The following is a 13354-nucleotide window of genomic DNA, read 5'->3' as shown; positions in this document are numbered from 1 at the left end:
ACAGGGTGACATGGCATATATCATGGGACTTTGCCACTTCCCTGAATGATTTGCCCTTCTCAACTTCATTTGAGGCCCTCTGCAGCAGAGCAAGTGGCACTCCCCTGTCTGTCTTCCTCTTTCTGACATTTGGCATACTGTAAACACACACACACACACACTTTAGGCCTACTGTACAGTATTTTATTCTGTTTATTTTTACAGGGACAATGCACACCAATCAACAATACAACTGTATGCTTGAATGAACAATTGATCATTCAAGCAAATGAGCCATCATTGTAAATGTGCCATGTTACAACCGTCCCGTTACAACCGTCCCAGGACCACCAGTCTTGCTTTCACCCCCTGTGAACCTGCCTGATTGCTAGCTTGACCCATATTTAGCTAGTTATATTTGTAGCTTACAAAACAGTGATTCTAATAATACTAGTTTGGATTCCTAGACATTTGAACTCAAGACAGTATCCAAAAAATACATCATATAATTTTAGTTAATATTTTACCTGAGAAACACACTTTTGCTGATATCTTACGCGAGAAATTCAAACGTGGCTCCTTTTTTTCTCAGCGATCTCACCATCTATCTGCGCATGTGCAGAGTGAGTTTCATCACTCTAGCTTGTTTGTGATTGGAGATATTGAAGGTGTTACAACCGACCCGTGTTGCAACTGTCCCTGGTCTCCCTACTATAGGACAGTAAAAAAAAAAAAGGTTTAAAAGGGGAGTGATTAGTAAAATATACATAAATAAAAAGAAAGAATGCTAACTAGGTAACATAAGATAAGAATAAACAAGTTTAAATGAGTTGTTATTGGTTGAGATCATATTCTAAAAATGTTTGGATTATTGAAAAGTATACAGCTCCCTTTCATCTGAGTGTTGAGAGCTGTATCCATGAATTCATTTTGTGCTCAAAGTGCACCAGATTGATGCATTTCACTTCAACATAAAAAAAAAAAAAATCTTCCGATACATTTGACCATTTTAAGCTTGGCCTACCATTTAATTGGAGCGACGAGGAACAGGTGGGGCTTGAAAAGGCCCACCTGTTCAAAGTGGGGAATGACAGAAAAAGTTTGAGAACCACTGCAGAATGCAAATGCAGAAGTGAAAAAGGTCCAACAGTTGACTGGCATGCTGACACGTTCTGTATTTTGGGTGTGACATTTTCCCACTTCTTCGTTCTGTTTCTTTTTCTTCAAAACTGCAATGCAATAACATGCGGATGTGGAGCCTTGAGAACCTGCCTTTCACTCTGTACAGTAAGTTACATACATTCATCTGTTTTTATGCTAATTACATTTGGAAGAATCCTTTTTTGTAGCTATACAGCCATATAACAGCTTGCATTTTTAACTACATGATGAGATGAGAAAAAGCATATTATTGACATATAAGAGATTCATAGGAAGCCAAATAAACTTCAAATGAAAAATAAAAGTTAAAGATGATTTCTATGATTTGTATTTATTTTGTGTTTTTTCTTTTCAGTTGCTCTGATCTGTGTGAGGAGCGCAGCAGCGTTGATCCATGTGTTTGGATATGAAGGAAGACAGGCTGTAGTATATTGTCCCCATATACAGGGTTATGAGGATTATGAGAAGTACCTGTGCAAGAACGAGTGTGGCAACGACGATGATGTTCTTATTAAGACGACAGAAACAAATAAACACAAATACTCCACCAAGGATGACGGAAAGGGACTCTTCACAGCGACCATCTCTGATCTGAGTTTGACGGATGCTGGAAAATACTGGTGTGGGGTGACCAGGACTGGAAAGGATATCTACTCTGAAGTGCAGCTGGACGTAGTTGAAGGTAAGGCAAAAAAAGGTTTAAATTTAAGTGTGATTCTTTATTCCACTACATGTCCGGACCTCGTTCTTTACTACAGGTTTTCACCATAATATGCCATGGGTATGCTGCAATGGTTTATTACATTTACAGAGGTGGAATTACTCAATCTACAAAAATGCATCGCTACGAGCGGATGGTTATTATAACCAACAAAATGTGTTATTTTCTCATGTATAGTACCATCTTACTTCGATTTGTGTGTTCATAACATGAATATAAATTAATGACACAGACAGCATAATTGTTTTATTACTTTTACTGACTGTTTCAAAGTACAGTTCAGCTTTTTTAAACACTTTATAAATAACCCTACTAATTACATTTTGTATAGGTCAGTTACACGATAACACGGTGCTGCTGGTAGAGTTAGAAAACAAAAGCAGTTATAGAAATACAGTGTCATGGAAGTAAATATATACACCTTTTACTGTTTTAAAACATTATCCCATATGTTGTTATGTATGAAATGACCCAAAATGAACACAGTAAGTGGACTATTACTACTACATCCCAAGCGTATTCTTTTAACAGCATTTGAATTATTCTTTACCAAGCTTTTGGATCCATATATAAGTGTTTTAGGGTTTAAACGTAATCACTATAAGCTGTTTCCACTGTAATTGAAGTTTTCTTGAGTGTCATCTCTCCTTCTATGTCAGGGGCATTATTGTACTTTTTCACTCTAGTACATTTAACTGAAAGACATTTGCAGAGTGTTTTTATATACAAAAACATATGATCATGCTATAAAATTGATGCAGAAAAATCAGAAGGTGTTGTATGCGCTTACGATACGATACGATAATACTTATACTTAATTTGACTTGCTTCACAGCAGCTCCATGTGTAACATCAACATAGACAAATATCAAGACACAATACATGAAGAACAAACAACAAACATTTAACATAACAGCACAAACATTACAAGCTTGTAACAGTGTGAGATGTGTGCTTCTCCAACAGACAGATGTTGTGACACAACCAGCACAGTTCAGGGTAACGAGGAGAGTTCAGCATCATTCAGCTGTACGTATGAGCCGGAGAACAAGGACAGTGAGAAGTACTTCTGCAGAGGAAACCAGCCATCTAGGTGTCTGCAGAACGCTTTAATCACGTCTCCCAACCAACAAAATGGACGGTTCAGTCTTACAGATGACAAGGCGTCAAGAAGGTTCACACTGACAATCACCAGTTTGACCAAACAGGATGCTGGCTCGTACGTTTGTGGTGTCCATAGAAACACCGGTCTGGATTTGTTTGAGGCTTTTGAGCTAGCAGTCCAAGGTGAGACATCCTCCTTAACCATTATTTATGTTATGTTATGTATGTTAATCAGCCAGAAAACAACTTTCTGTCACGTGGATTTTGCAAACAGAATTATGAAAGATTTAAAAACCAAAGCTTTGAATTTACACTTTTATGATTTGTTTATCCATTTATTTTCTGAGCTGAACAGAAGCTGCAGTTTTGTCTCACACCTCCTATTGTTTCACAGGGTGGTGCTGTGTGAAGACAAACAAGCTGAAAGGCATTGTGGGACATCCAGTAACCATGCACTGCCCCTACCCACCACAACACAGGGATAACAGGAAGTTTCTCTGTAAGGGATACAACCGCAAAAACTGTACAGACATGGTGAAGACTCAAAGCAGGTTCACGCTGCAAGATGATGTTTCCTCCAGCTCTTTCTCTGTGATGATCACAGAGCTGAAAGCAGAGGATTCTGGGACATACTGGTGTGGATCAGACTCACAGTGGAATGTTGGAAACCACGTCAAGATTCAACTATCAGCAGGTAATACTTAAGCAACCTTGTGATGGGAACACACCAGTCGCGAGGATACAGTTAGCACTGAATTTAATTCCTCTGTCTGGAAATCTGCTGTATAAAGCTATTAATGCATATTTTTTACAAATCTGGGAAATAGGCTTTATGTGAGTTTTTATTATCACTGCAAAGTTTATTTGTAATTTCAAGGGTTTTTGTGTGCAGCCAGTTGCACGCCAGGAGGCTAGACTGTATAGGACATGTAAACTACAAGAGCAAAGATATGTTACTTTTATTTATTTTTTGTAAAGTGCCCCACACAACCATTGGCTTGTCTTCTCTAGGCCTGTGAAACAGGTTGTTTTGAGTTGGCTTAATGTTCACCTTCTTATAAAATATAAGCAGAATACATTATTACAAGAAATCTAACACAAACTAAAATACTTTTGTATTGAACTGTTTTGGGAACGTATTGGTCAGATGACTACATGGGACATGCTACAAACATTATATTTGATTTTGTTTTAGATTTTCATATAAATAAAAGCACATCATCAAAACGGTATGGTATGATTCCCGTCCCCTAGCGTAGCCCCAGTGATATTGAGTTTGGCACACCTTGATAGCATGCTAATATTAGCTAAATAGCACTTAACATAAAACGTGCAGAAGAAACATCATTACTCACCATAAAGTATAGGACTGGACACATTTTAAATAGGACCTGATGATTGCGGTACATACAAATCTGGGAATCACCAGAATTATTAAATGTTATCCACTTGAGAACACCACTGTCAAGAAAATGTCAGGATACATCATCTGAACCAAAGTTTTGAGCCAATTTATCCAGTAAATGTTCATCCTTTGGGGAAAGTGAATGTATTGACAGAATCTCATGTCAATTATTTCAATAGTTGTTGAGATATTTCAGTCCAGATCAAGTTGGTGGGCCGACCAACTGACCAACAAAAATGCCATCCTTAAAGTTCCACACCAAGCAATGCTAAAAATAAGAATATTTATTAAGTGTAATAATAAGAACATTTTCTCTTACAGTGTTTGAGCATCAGACTACCAGCACTGTGGTCTCCACCAGCACTGTTGGATCACAACTGACAAATACCACTGGTAAACCTATCAACAGAATGTGTAAGTGTGATTGTGAAGCAGATGTGTTTTTTCAGGAGGTTTATTTTTTGACTCTCTTCTGTTTTTTCCCCCTGAAGCAGTTCTCTTTCACCCAGTGGTCTACATCATCCCTGCTCTGCTGCTCACACTGACATTCGCCCTGGTTATAGTTTGTAAATGCAGAATGGACAAACGGAGAGGTATGTTTCACAAAGCATGAACACACACAGGCAACCACATCGACAAGTTGTGTAACCATTTCTTATGTTGTGTGTTTCCAGGAACAAGAGCCAATGTTAACAGAGACAAAACCAATGAAGCAGCAATAGAGGAAGTGCTGGGTGAAGCAGATGTAAGATAACTTGAATATAATGATGTAAAGTATAGTTTTTGGGTGTTATGAAAAGGATGTATTGCATATCACTGCAGTTGGCCTATTAGAATATATTCTATAATCTTTAGACATTATTTATAAGGCTGTTTGAGAAAAGTTATGGATCTGACAACAAGGGTTCGTCCTCCTGAGGCCTGTACTACGAAGCTGGATTTTCGCTTAGCCGGCTAACTTCAGGGAAATCTCTGGCTTTCCGGTCCTACGACGCTGGTTCTCTTTTTAGCGGGCTAGATTTCCATGGTAACTTATGCTGAGCGGCAAACCTGCTCCGGAGCAGGTTAGGTGGCAGGCTAAGAGATCAACTCAGTGAAAGCACTGCCTGCTGACCAATCAGAGCTCCGTGTGCGGAGTTTAAAGCAATCAATTCATATTACAGGATAGAGGAAATACAGAAAAACTGCCGTTGCAGGAAAGACGGCCGGCAAAAATCAACTGACTGTGTGAACGTGAAAATTAATAGAATATCCCCTCCCATCTTCAGAGCAATCTGACTATTATAATATTAGCGTTAAGAAAGCTTACTTAAATATCTGCCACACCATAAGTAACCGGATCAGAGTAACATTAAGTACAGTCCGCGGCACTGTGAGTGCAGATGTTGATGTGTCCCATTATCATTCATATCATATCACATCATAATGTATCATATATTTCCTTATCTGAGTCAGCTTCTTGAGCCGTATCTGGCCGTGCAACACTCAGTGTCACATACTGTATGCAGAAGTATTATTTTAAGCAACACATTAAGTTGACGAAACACTCGAGTCAAATTCTCCTAATTAAAGTCAGATCCACTCGTGTCTTGGACGGGGCAGTGATATCATAAACCTGTTAATGTACGCATTCAAACACTTTTTCTTTTACCAGCTGTATTCACCTTGCAGGTGCAGCTATGTGGCTTTTATCCTGGATAAAGTGTTTAAGTCATGGATGTTTAAAGTTTAACTTCTTCATATTTGACTAATATTAAAGTTCACTTTTCATTCAGGAAGTATGACGCTGCGCTGTCAGTACGCTTGTCCGTGTTTGAGATTGGTCGAATGCTCCAAATACCACCCCTCTCATGTGAACGTGCACCTAACTAGATAGGACACAGCTAGCTTGAGCGATCCACTTGATAACCAGCGTCGTAGTACAGTTTAGCGAGAGCGCGTATGTTTTGGATTGGGCCAACCGGCTAACTCAAACATATCCAGGTTTGGTTGAACCAGCTTCGTAGTACAGGCCTCTGGGAGCAAGATTACGTTTTGAGAATTTGAGAATAAGATACCGTCTCAAGATTTAGATATTTATTGGGAACAAGTGGACAATGTGGTATGATTATGGCAACAGAGAAAAGGTCAGGTGGTCACCAAACTCATGAAAATGATTCCTGCCATGAAATGTTGTAATATGGTCCCAAGAGGCTGCATCCTATTGAGTTTGGTGACCTTCCGAGTTTTCATCTAGCACCATCATCAGGTCAGAATTTAATTTGTCCAATACTGAGGTTAAATACTGGCAAAACTCATGACATCCCCATCAGTCTCAGTCTTAGTTCTGATGAGCAAATGTTGTAGCATGTCAGTATTGACATTGATCATGTTAGCATGCAGATGTTAGCATTTAGCTTAAAGCACAGTGAGCATTAGGGTAGATTCTCCTTATTGTGACATCATGGTGGCAGATGAAAGGCCAGGGGGTCATTAAAATGATTAATAATTATTCTAATCAGCCAATGAATATGTATATCACATTTCACTTCAATTGAACCCATAAATAGAAGGAATTCTTGAATTACTGATCACATTTAAAATACCTATTTTTATGTGCATAATAATATGAATTTTGATCAGAGTATAAATTCTCTTTTTATATTTGTTGATTCTTTTTTAGATTTATGCAAACCAAGAGTTGGTGCTCTCAGAAAAGTTGCCCACCAAACAGCGGCGTGCCTGTCAACGCAATGAGTATGCCGGTGAAGAGCAACAAGACTCTGTGTACCGCAACATCTCCGCATCAGAGGATATCTACGTCAATGACATTTACATAAACAGTTAGCAATATGAACAGCATGCACCGATCATCCTCTCATTTCTAGGTCACATTTGTAACCAATGATGTGCTGATGATGTGTTCAGGAGCAACAAAGATATGTATTTTATCAACAATTACCATCAGTTATATGTGTATTCATTGCTTTATTAATTGCTTTAGGCATGTTGTTAATATACCAACTGTTTAACACACCTGCACTTCCAACAAGAAACTGTAAATAACCATTTAAACTTATTATTATCTATGTAAGTTACCTTCATGGATATATGAAAGGCGCTATATAAATGTAAGTAATTATTATTATTAAGTGTGATAAAATGAAAACAATGGATAAATAAACAAAACCAAGAAAATCCAGTCTATGTTGAAACACTACATCACCAGGTTATTTGTTTTTGAAAATACTTTCATATATGTGCATATATGCATATATTCTAAAACTAAATATTACTCCTTGTTATTTAGTTGACTCATTATTTATTTTCGATTTAATAGACTAAGATTTTAATTAATCTTTCATTCTGCATGACTTAATTCCAAGGAATTTATGAGCACATCTCTGTAATCTGTTAATTAAAATATCTTTAGTCAAAGATACCTTTAATTAGTTGAGGGCTAACTTGGATTAAGCAAGATAAAAAAAACTATAATAATTCTGGGGTTACATTTGATTTCACACATCACAGCTTACCTAACCTGCATGTCTTTGGACTCGGCTAAAGAACATGTTATCGTCACACAGAAGAGAGTTATTGCTCCCGAATTAAAGAGCTCAATTTATTTGAAGCTTGTATACATGTGAATCAAAATGTTGATCTCACAAGGATCAGAATCAGAATACTTTATTAGTCCCACAGAGGGGAAATGTACGTTGTTACAGCAGAAAAAGAGCCAAAGACAGCTTAATGTTACGTTACGTAAAAGCATGCATAAAAAAGTATTAAAGTTAAAAAAAGTTATAATATAATAAAAAATATAATAAAATAAAATGTTACACAATTTACAAAATACACATCTTGTAGCAGTTCTAAGGATTTAGCAGCCAGGTATATATTGCAGTTATTAACGGCATATACATATATTGCACATATAGCACATATAGCACATAGTTGGTTGGTATTTAACAGCAAGGGGTGTTTCATAACCACATTTCAACAATCGACACATATCTACGGTAGGCCCAAAAAACTTCCATTAGGAGAAAAGCGCTACCTGTACCACGATGCAGATAAAAAATAAAAAGTGCAAATAAAACGTGCAAATGAAGAAACACCTTCATGTAAGTGTTTTGGGCCGTTGAAGCGTGTTTGCACGGGTCAGCCACTTTACATAGCACTGTCAAACATACCAAAAGTATATGTGTGTGTGTGTGTTCCTTTCTTATGACCCAACAGTGAGACAATGACCCTATTTCAAATTAAACAGGAACATGAAACAAATGCTTGGAACTCAGTCGGGGTGTTAAGTGCCACTTCTGCTGTTTGACAAGTGTGAGGAGTGTGCTATTTGTGTGCCTTTTTTAGGAAGTGCACTGTATTCTGTATTTTTTTCATATGTTATACTGACTAACGCTTTTAAAGTTGTTATTGTAACTACTGTCTTCCTAATAGTGGCATTTGCCCTGGTCATAATTTATAAATTCAAGTGAAGGGTGTGCATTACATACACACCATGCTCAAACACACATAACTGTGACTGAATTTGGTGTGTTGTATGAATGCGTGTTCATGCAGGAAATGAAGTCAGCAGGTGCTGAATTGTAACAAAGATTTGATGGGAGTGTGATCTGAATTCTGTAGAAAACAAAACTTAAACCAAATGTCAGTAGTGGCTTCAAGAGGCGACAATAATCCTTACACTCCTAGAGACACAAACATGGCGCACAATGAAGCCTTCTGCTTGTTCTGGTATTCATCAAAAGGTCTTATAACCTGGAAATGGTGAATATGTTTAGAAATGTATATTGAGTAATGTGTGTGTATTTTTTATTACATTACTTTTATTTATGTCATTATTACAAACTCTATTATCTTTATTATCACCTGTGAGGAGGATGTAAGTTCACAGGTTCAGCAAGAATAAAATACATTACAAAGAAGTACAGAGAACAGCAGCAAGCTACAACTACTCTGTACACTAATTAGAGTTTGAGTGGATCCTAGATATTTCTATTATTCATGATCCATTACTATATAACCTATTATGTATGTAAGACTTAAATCAGGGATGGGCAAATGCGGCCCCCACCTCCTCTTTTTGCGGCCCTAAGATTAATTTATAAACAACGTAATTAATAAAATATGTAATTAAAAAATATTTTTTTATTTTTGTATTTGTAGTACTGCAGTGTTTTCCCTGCCATTGTCTTGGAGGGGCGCTGCGCCCCGCCAACGGAGCCCCGCACCCCCCCTGAAATTCAAGGTGTTTAAAAAAAGAACAATTATAAAAAAAAATTATTTATATATATATATATAGCACCAAATTGCAACTAATCTATATCTACTGTCACTTTTCACATTGAACATGTGCTCTTTTATTAAATAAACTAAATGCTTTCATTTTAAGTTGTGAGTTTAGTGTTTTTGACCCTAAGAAACACTGATGCATTAATCAATAACAATAATCCACAGCTCCTCTCTCTGCTCCAGAGGATTTCAAAAATATATATCCCAATTTCCCGGGGAAACACTCAAGAAACACCGGCTGTTGTTATGCCTGCTGTGACGTTAAGTTACCGCTTGTAATTATGCCGTTACAAGCTTAAAAGTTGTATTTATCATCTGAATTTGGCGAAACAAGTTTAATATTCTAAAAACCAAGACTTTGTTTATTTGAAATCAGATGAAAACAAACTGTCACGGACCCTGCCGTGTTATCTATGATTACTATACACTTTTCATTCATCATTTCAGCGGGAGGGAGGGGGAGCGGTGCTGAGGAACAGCAGAGTGTCTTCGCTAGGTTCACACAATTACATACAATACATGCAATTTGTGTGTGTGTGTGTGTGTGTTCCAAGTGAATCTGCGGCCCCCTGGTGGCCAGTACATACATTATGTGGCCCCCACCACCATCCAACTTACCCATCCCTGACTTAAATAGTTACTAGGGTTGCCATTTAACTTTGGTAACTAGTCACCTGAGCCAAAGCTGCTCCTGCCAAGATGAGTAACCAGGCAACACCAAACAAACACACAGCTTGGTCTGCCTAAGGACTTGAGTGTGGACACATAACTGATACTGCTTTTATAACAACATCGGCTTAATTCACCTGATCTGTTCACGTATTTTTTGTAGCTGTAATTTAATTGGCAAAGAATGAGCTCCAAGGTCATCGGAGGACATCATGAGCCCTTTGAACCCCAAATCAATGCATAATTGTATACACTGTCCATGTGGGAGTACATATTGTTACAGGATGTCTCAGAATATCAGAATCAGAATACCTTTATTCGTCCCATAGAGGGGACATTTACGATTTTTACAGCAAAGAGCCAAAGGTAGCTTAATATCTAAGTATATCACTCAAGAAGCATGCATAAAAACAAAAGATACAAAACTAGAAATTACACAATTTACAAGCGATATAGCAGCCAGGTGAAAGTATACCGGTTAGCACCGTCTGAAGTCCACCACCAGCTCTTTTTTATTCCTTGTCTTAAATTATATTGAATGTATATTTAGCTTCTGAACCATTGGTCAGACATAAGTAGAACATTGAGATTTAGAGTTCTTTTTCAGTTTTTCCATTTTTTTATTGATCAAATAATTTATCCAACAATGAGAAAGTAACCTTCAGAGCACCAATAAAAAGCTGGCTCAGTTGTGCTCCACAGTAATATTCTCCGGATCAAGTGTCTATTAGTGAGTTTTGTGTCAGAGGAGAACAGCACCAGCAGAGGGCTCACTAGGATAAACACTAAGTTGTGTGTGACGGTGTGTTTTGCAGGAAGTGGACTTGATCAGAAGTGTCCAGGCTCTTCTGAAGAGAACTACAGCTCAAGTTGTCAGTCAGATCAAGTGAGTGTAACATCTCAACATAAAAATACAAATGTAAAAGGCCCTTTTTAGTTTAAAGCTCACACTAAATATCCCTGGGTTTGTGTCTCTGTGTGTCAGGATGAACCGAGAGGCAAAGCAGACGTTGGAGATGGATTGGTCTGACAAGTACCAGGCATACAACTTTGATGACCACAGTGGAAGACACAGTAACATGAGCCCAGACACACGGCACCACCCAAGCTCAGCCACCTTCCAGGACCAGTGAGTCCTTGTTTGCGTATGACTGTGTATCATCATCACATCTTAGAAACAGATCAAATGAGAAACAATGTGAATAGCAATGTGTCATGTGTTCTTCTGCAGGGTGTGTAACTGCACATCGTGGACAAAGTTTACACAGGACAACCTGAACAAGGCCCAGCAGGAAGAACAAACCACCCACAGTCTCAGGTTGGGTTGGGTTTCCTTGTGTCAGACAAACAATTTGTGGACAGTGAAAAAAACCACCTGTTTGTTCTTATCGTTGTAAGAATTCTCTCGAACACTGGTAAACGTTTAACTACTATCTAAGAAAATAGCAACAATAAGAAAAGCTTTGGTTAATTCCAGAAATCTGAATGATACTTACAAAATAAGAACAAGTCATAGATACACGCAAAAATAAGACATTTGTTTGTATATATTTTCCGTAATAGGCCCATTGTTACACATTATTGAAGATAAATATAGTGATGCTGGTGTGACTGACAGGCTGCTGGTGGAGCAGGTGCTGCAGGACACCACTGAAGATCTGGAATTCCAGTGCTCCAGTGTGGACCGAGCCTTCAGCCGGCGCGTTCAGGAGCTGATAGAGGCCAAGACCCAGATGGAGACCAAGCTGGCACAGGTAGAGAAACAGACCAACACACAGACTGACAGTGTGACTCATTGTCTAAAGGTCCCCTATTATGCAAAATGCACTTTTTGATGTCTTTTATACATAAATATGTGTCCCCGGTGTGCCAGGAGACTCAGAAAGTGTCAGAAAATAAAACCCTCTCTCTTTTCCTCCTTACCCACATCTCTAAAAACGGGGGTACAATGGAGCTGATCCAGATTTGCTGCGGTCATGACGTAATATCTGAAATGTGGGCTGGCTTTACGCCTACGGCCCTATCAGAAACGTCGCTGTATCAGAAACAATGCACGAAGTGTTTTGGAACTAATATGGTCTGTGTTTACATTAGCAAGCATTGCTAACGCTGTACTGGAGAGAGTATGTGTAAAGAAGCAGGATATAAAAAGGTATTTACCTTGTGGTAAACCCGTGAGAGAAAAAGCATTTGAGCTCCATACTGTTTCAGAAATAATCCTTGATGTGGTTTTGAACATGATATGGCATTTAATCGAGGCAGCATTTAGCATAGCATCTGCCGGTAGAATTCTCCTGCATGAGCAGGCATAAGATCCCCCCCCCTCTTTTCTTTTCTTTTTCCGAATTGTTTTAAATTGAAATCTACGGACCCAGAATCAGCACTTCTCTAACAGGGCTGAAATAGAGGGGTATGAGGCATGGCTAGAATGGGTGATCTGATTGGTATTTTGAGCAAAACACTTCAGACCCTATAATATATGCCTGAAAATAGTATAATAGGAGACCTTTAATATCTCTTTTGTGATGGTGTGTGTAGGTCCTGGAGCAGATTGGGGCCCAGGAGAGGAACATTGTGTTGCTGCAGCAAGCCATCCACAACAAAGAGGCTCCACTGAGAGTAGCCCAGTCCAGACTTTACCTCCGCTCCCTCAGACCCAACATGGAGCTCTGTAGAATCAGAATGCTTTATTAGTCCCACAGAGGGGAAATGTACGTTGTTACAGCAGAAAAAGAGCCAAACACAGCTTAATGTTACGTAAAAGCATGCATAAAAAAGTATTAAAATAAAAAAAAGTTATAATATAATAAAAAATATAATAAAATAAAAAGTTACACAATTTACAAAATACACATCTTGTAGCAGTTCTAAGGATTTAGCAGCCAGGTATATATTGCAGTTATTAACGGCATATACATATATTGCACATATAGCACATATAGCACATAGTTGGTTGGTATTCAACAGCAAGGGGTGTTATAGCACGCTATTGGTTAAAATGAGGAACTGCTGACACTGCGGGTGTG

At 38.2% G+C, this 13354-nt stretch overlaps 2 protein-coding genes across 5 annotated transcripts; both read left to right on the top strand.

Moving 5' to 3' along the window:
* Nucleotides 1-1072: 1072 nt before the first annotated feature.
* On the top strand, nt 1073-7553 carry LOC117474829 (polymeric immunoglobulin receptor-like). 4 transcript variants are annotated; one of them, XM_034120848.1, is made up of 8 exons: nt 1073-1266; nt 1496-1822; nt 2828-3148; nt 3360-3659; nt 4692-4763; nt 4865-4963; nt 5045-5115; nt 7033-7553. In XM_034120848.1, exons 1-8 carry the CDS (start codon nt 1224-1226, stop codon nt 7195-7197), a joined length of 1398 nt encoding a protein of 465 aa, XP_033976739.1. In that variant the 5' UTR covers nt 1073-1223; the 3' UTR covers nt 7198-7553. The 4 variants fall into 4 exon arrangements, with proteins under 4 accessions (XP_033976739.1, XP_033976738.1, XP_033976737.1 ...); XM_034120847.1 differs by having other exon boundaries at nt 4862-4963; XM_034120846.1 differs by having other exon boundaries at nt 4692-4784.
* A 3591-nt stretch (nt 7554-11144) lies between these two features.
* LOC117474476 (tektin-4-like) lies at nt 11145-13022 on the top strand. Its single transcript, XM_034120275.1, has 5 exons — nt 11145-11214; nt 11314-11457; nt 11560-11646; nt 11947-12082; nt 12867-13022. Exons 2-5 carry the CDS (start codon nt 11315-11317, stop codon nt 13020-13022), a joined length of 522 nt encoding a protein of 173 aa, XP_033976166.1. The 5' UTR covers nt 11145-11214; nt 11314.
* Nucleotides 13023-13354: the final 332 nt, after the last annotated feature.

This window comes from Trematomus bernacchii, unplaced genomic scaffold, assembly GCF_902827165.1.
Source record: "Trematomus bernacchii unplaced genomic scaffold, fTreBer1.1, whole genome shotgun sequence".
Classification (NCBI taxonomy): domain Eukaryota; kingdom Metazoa; phylum Chordata; class Actinopteri; order Perciformes; family Nototheniidae; genus Trematomus; species Trematomus bernacchii.
Note: the sequence above shows the minus strand (reverse complement) of the source record. Positions and strands in the feature narration are given on the sequence as shown.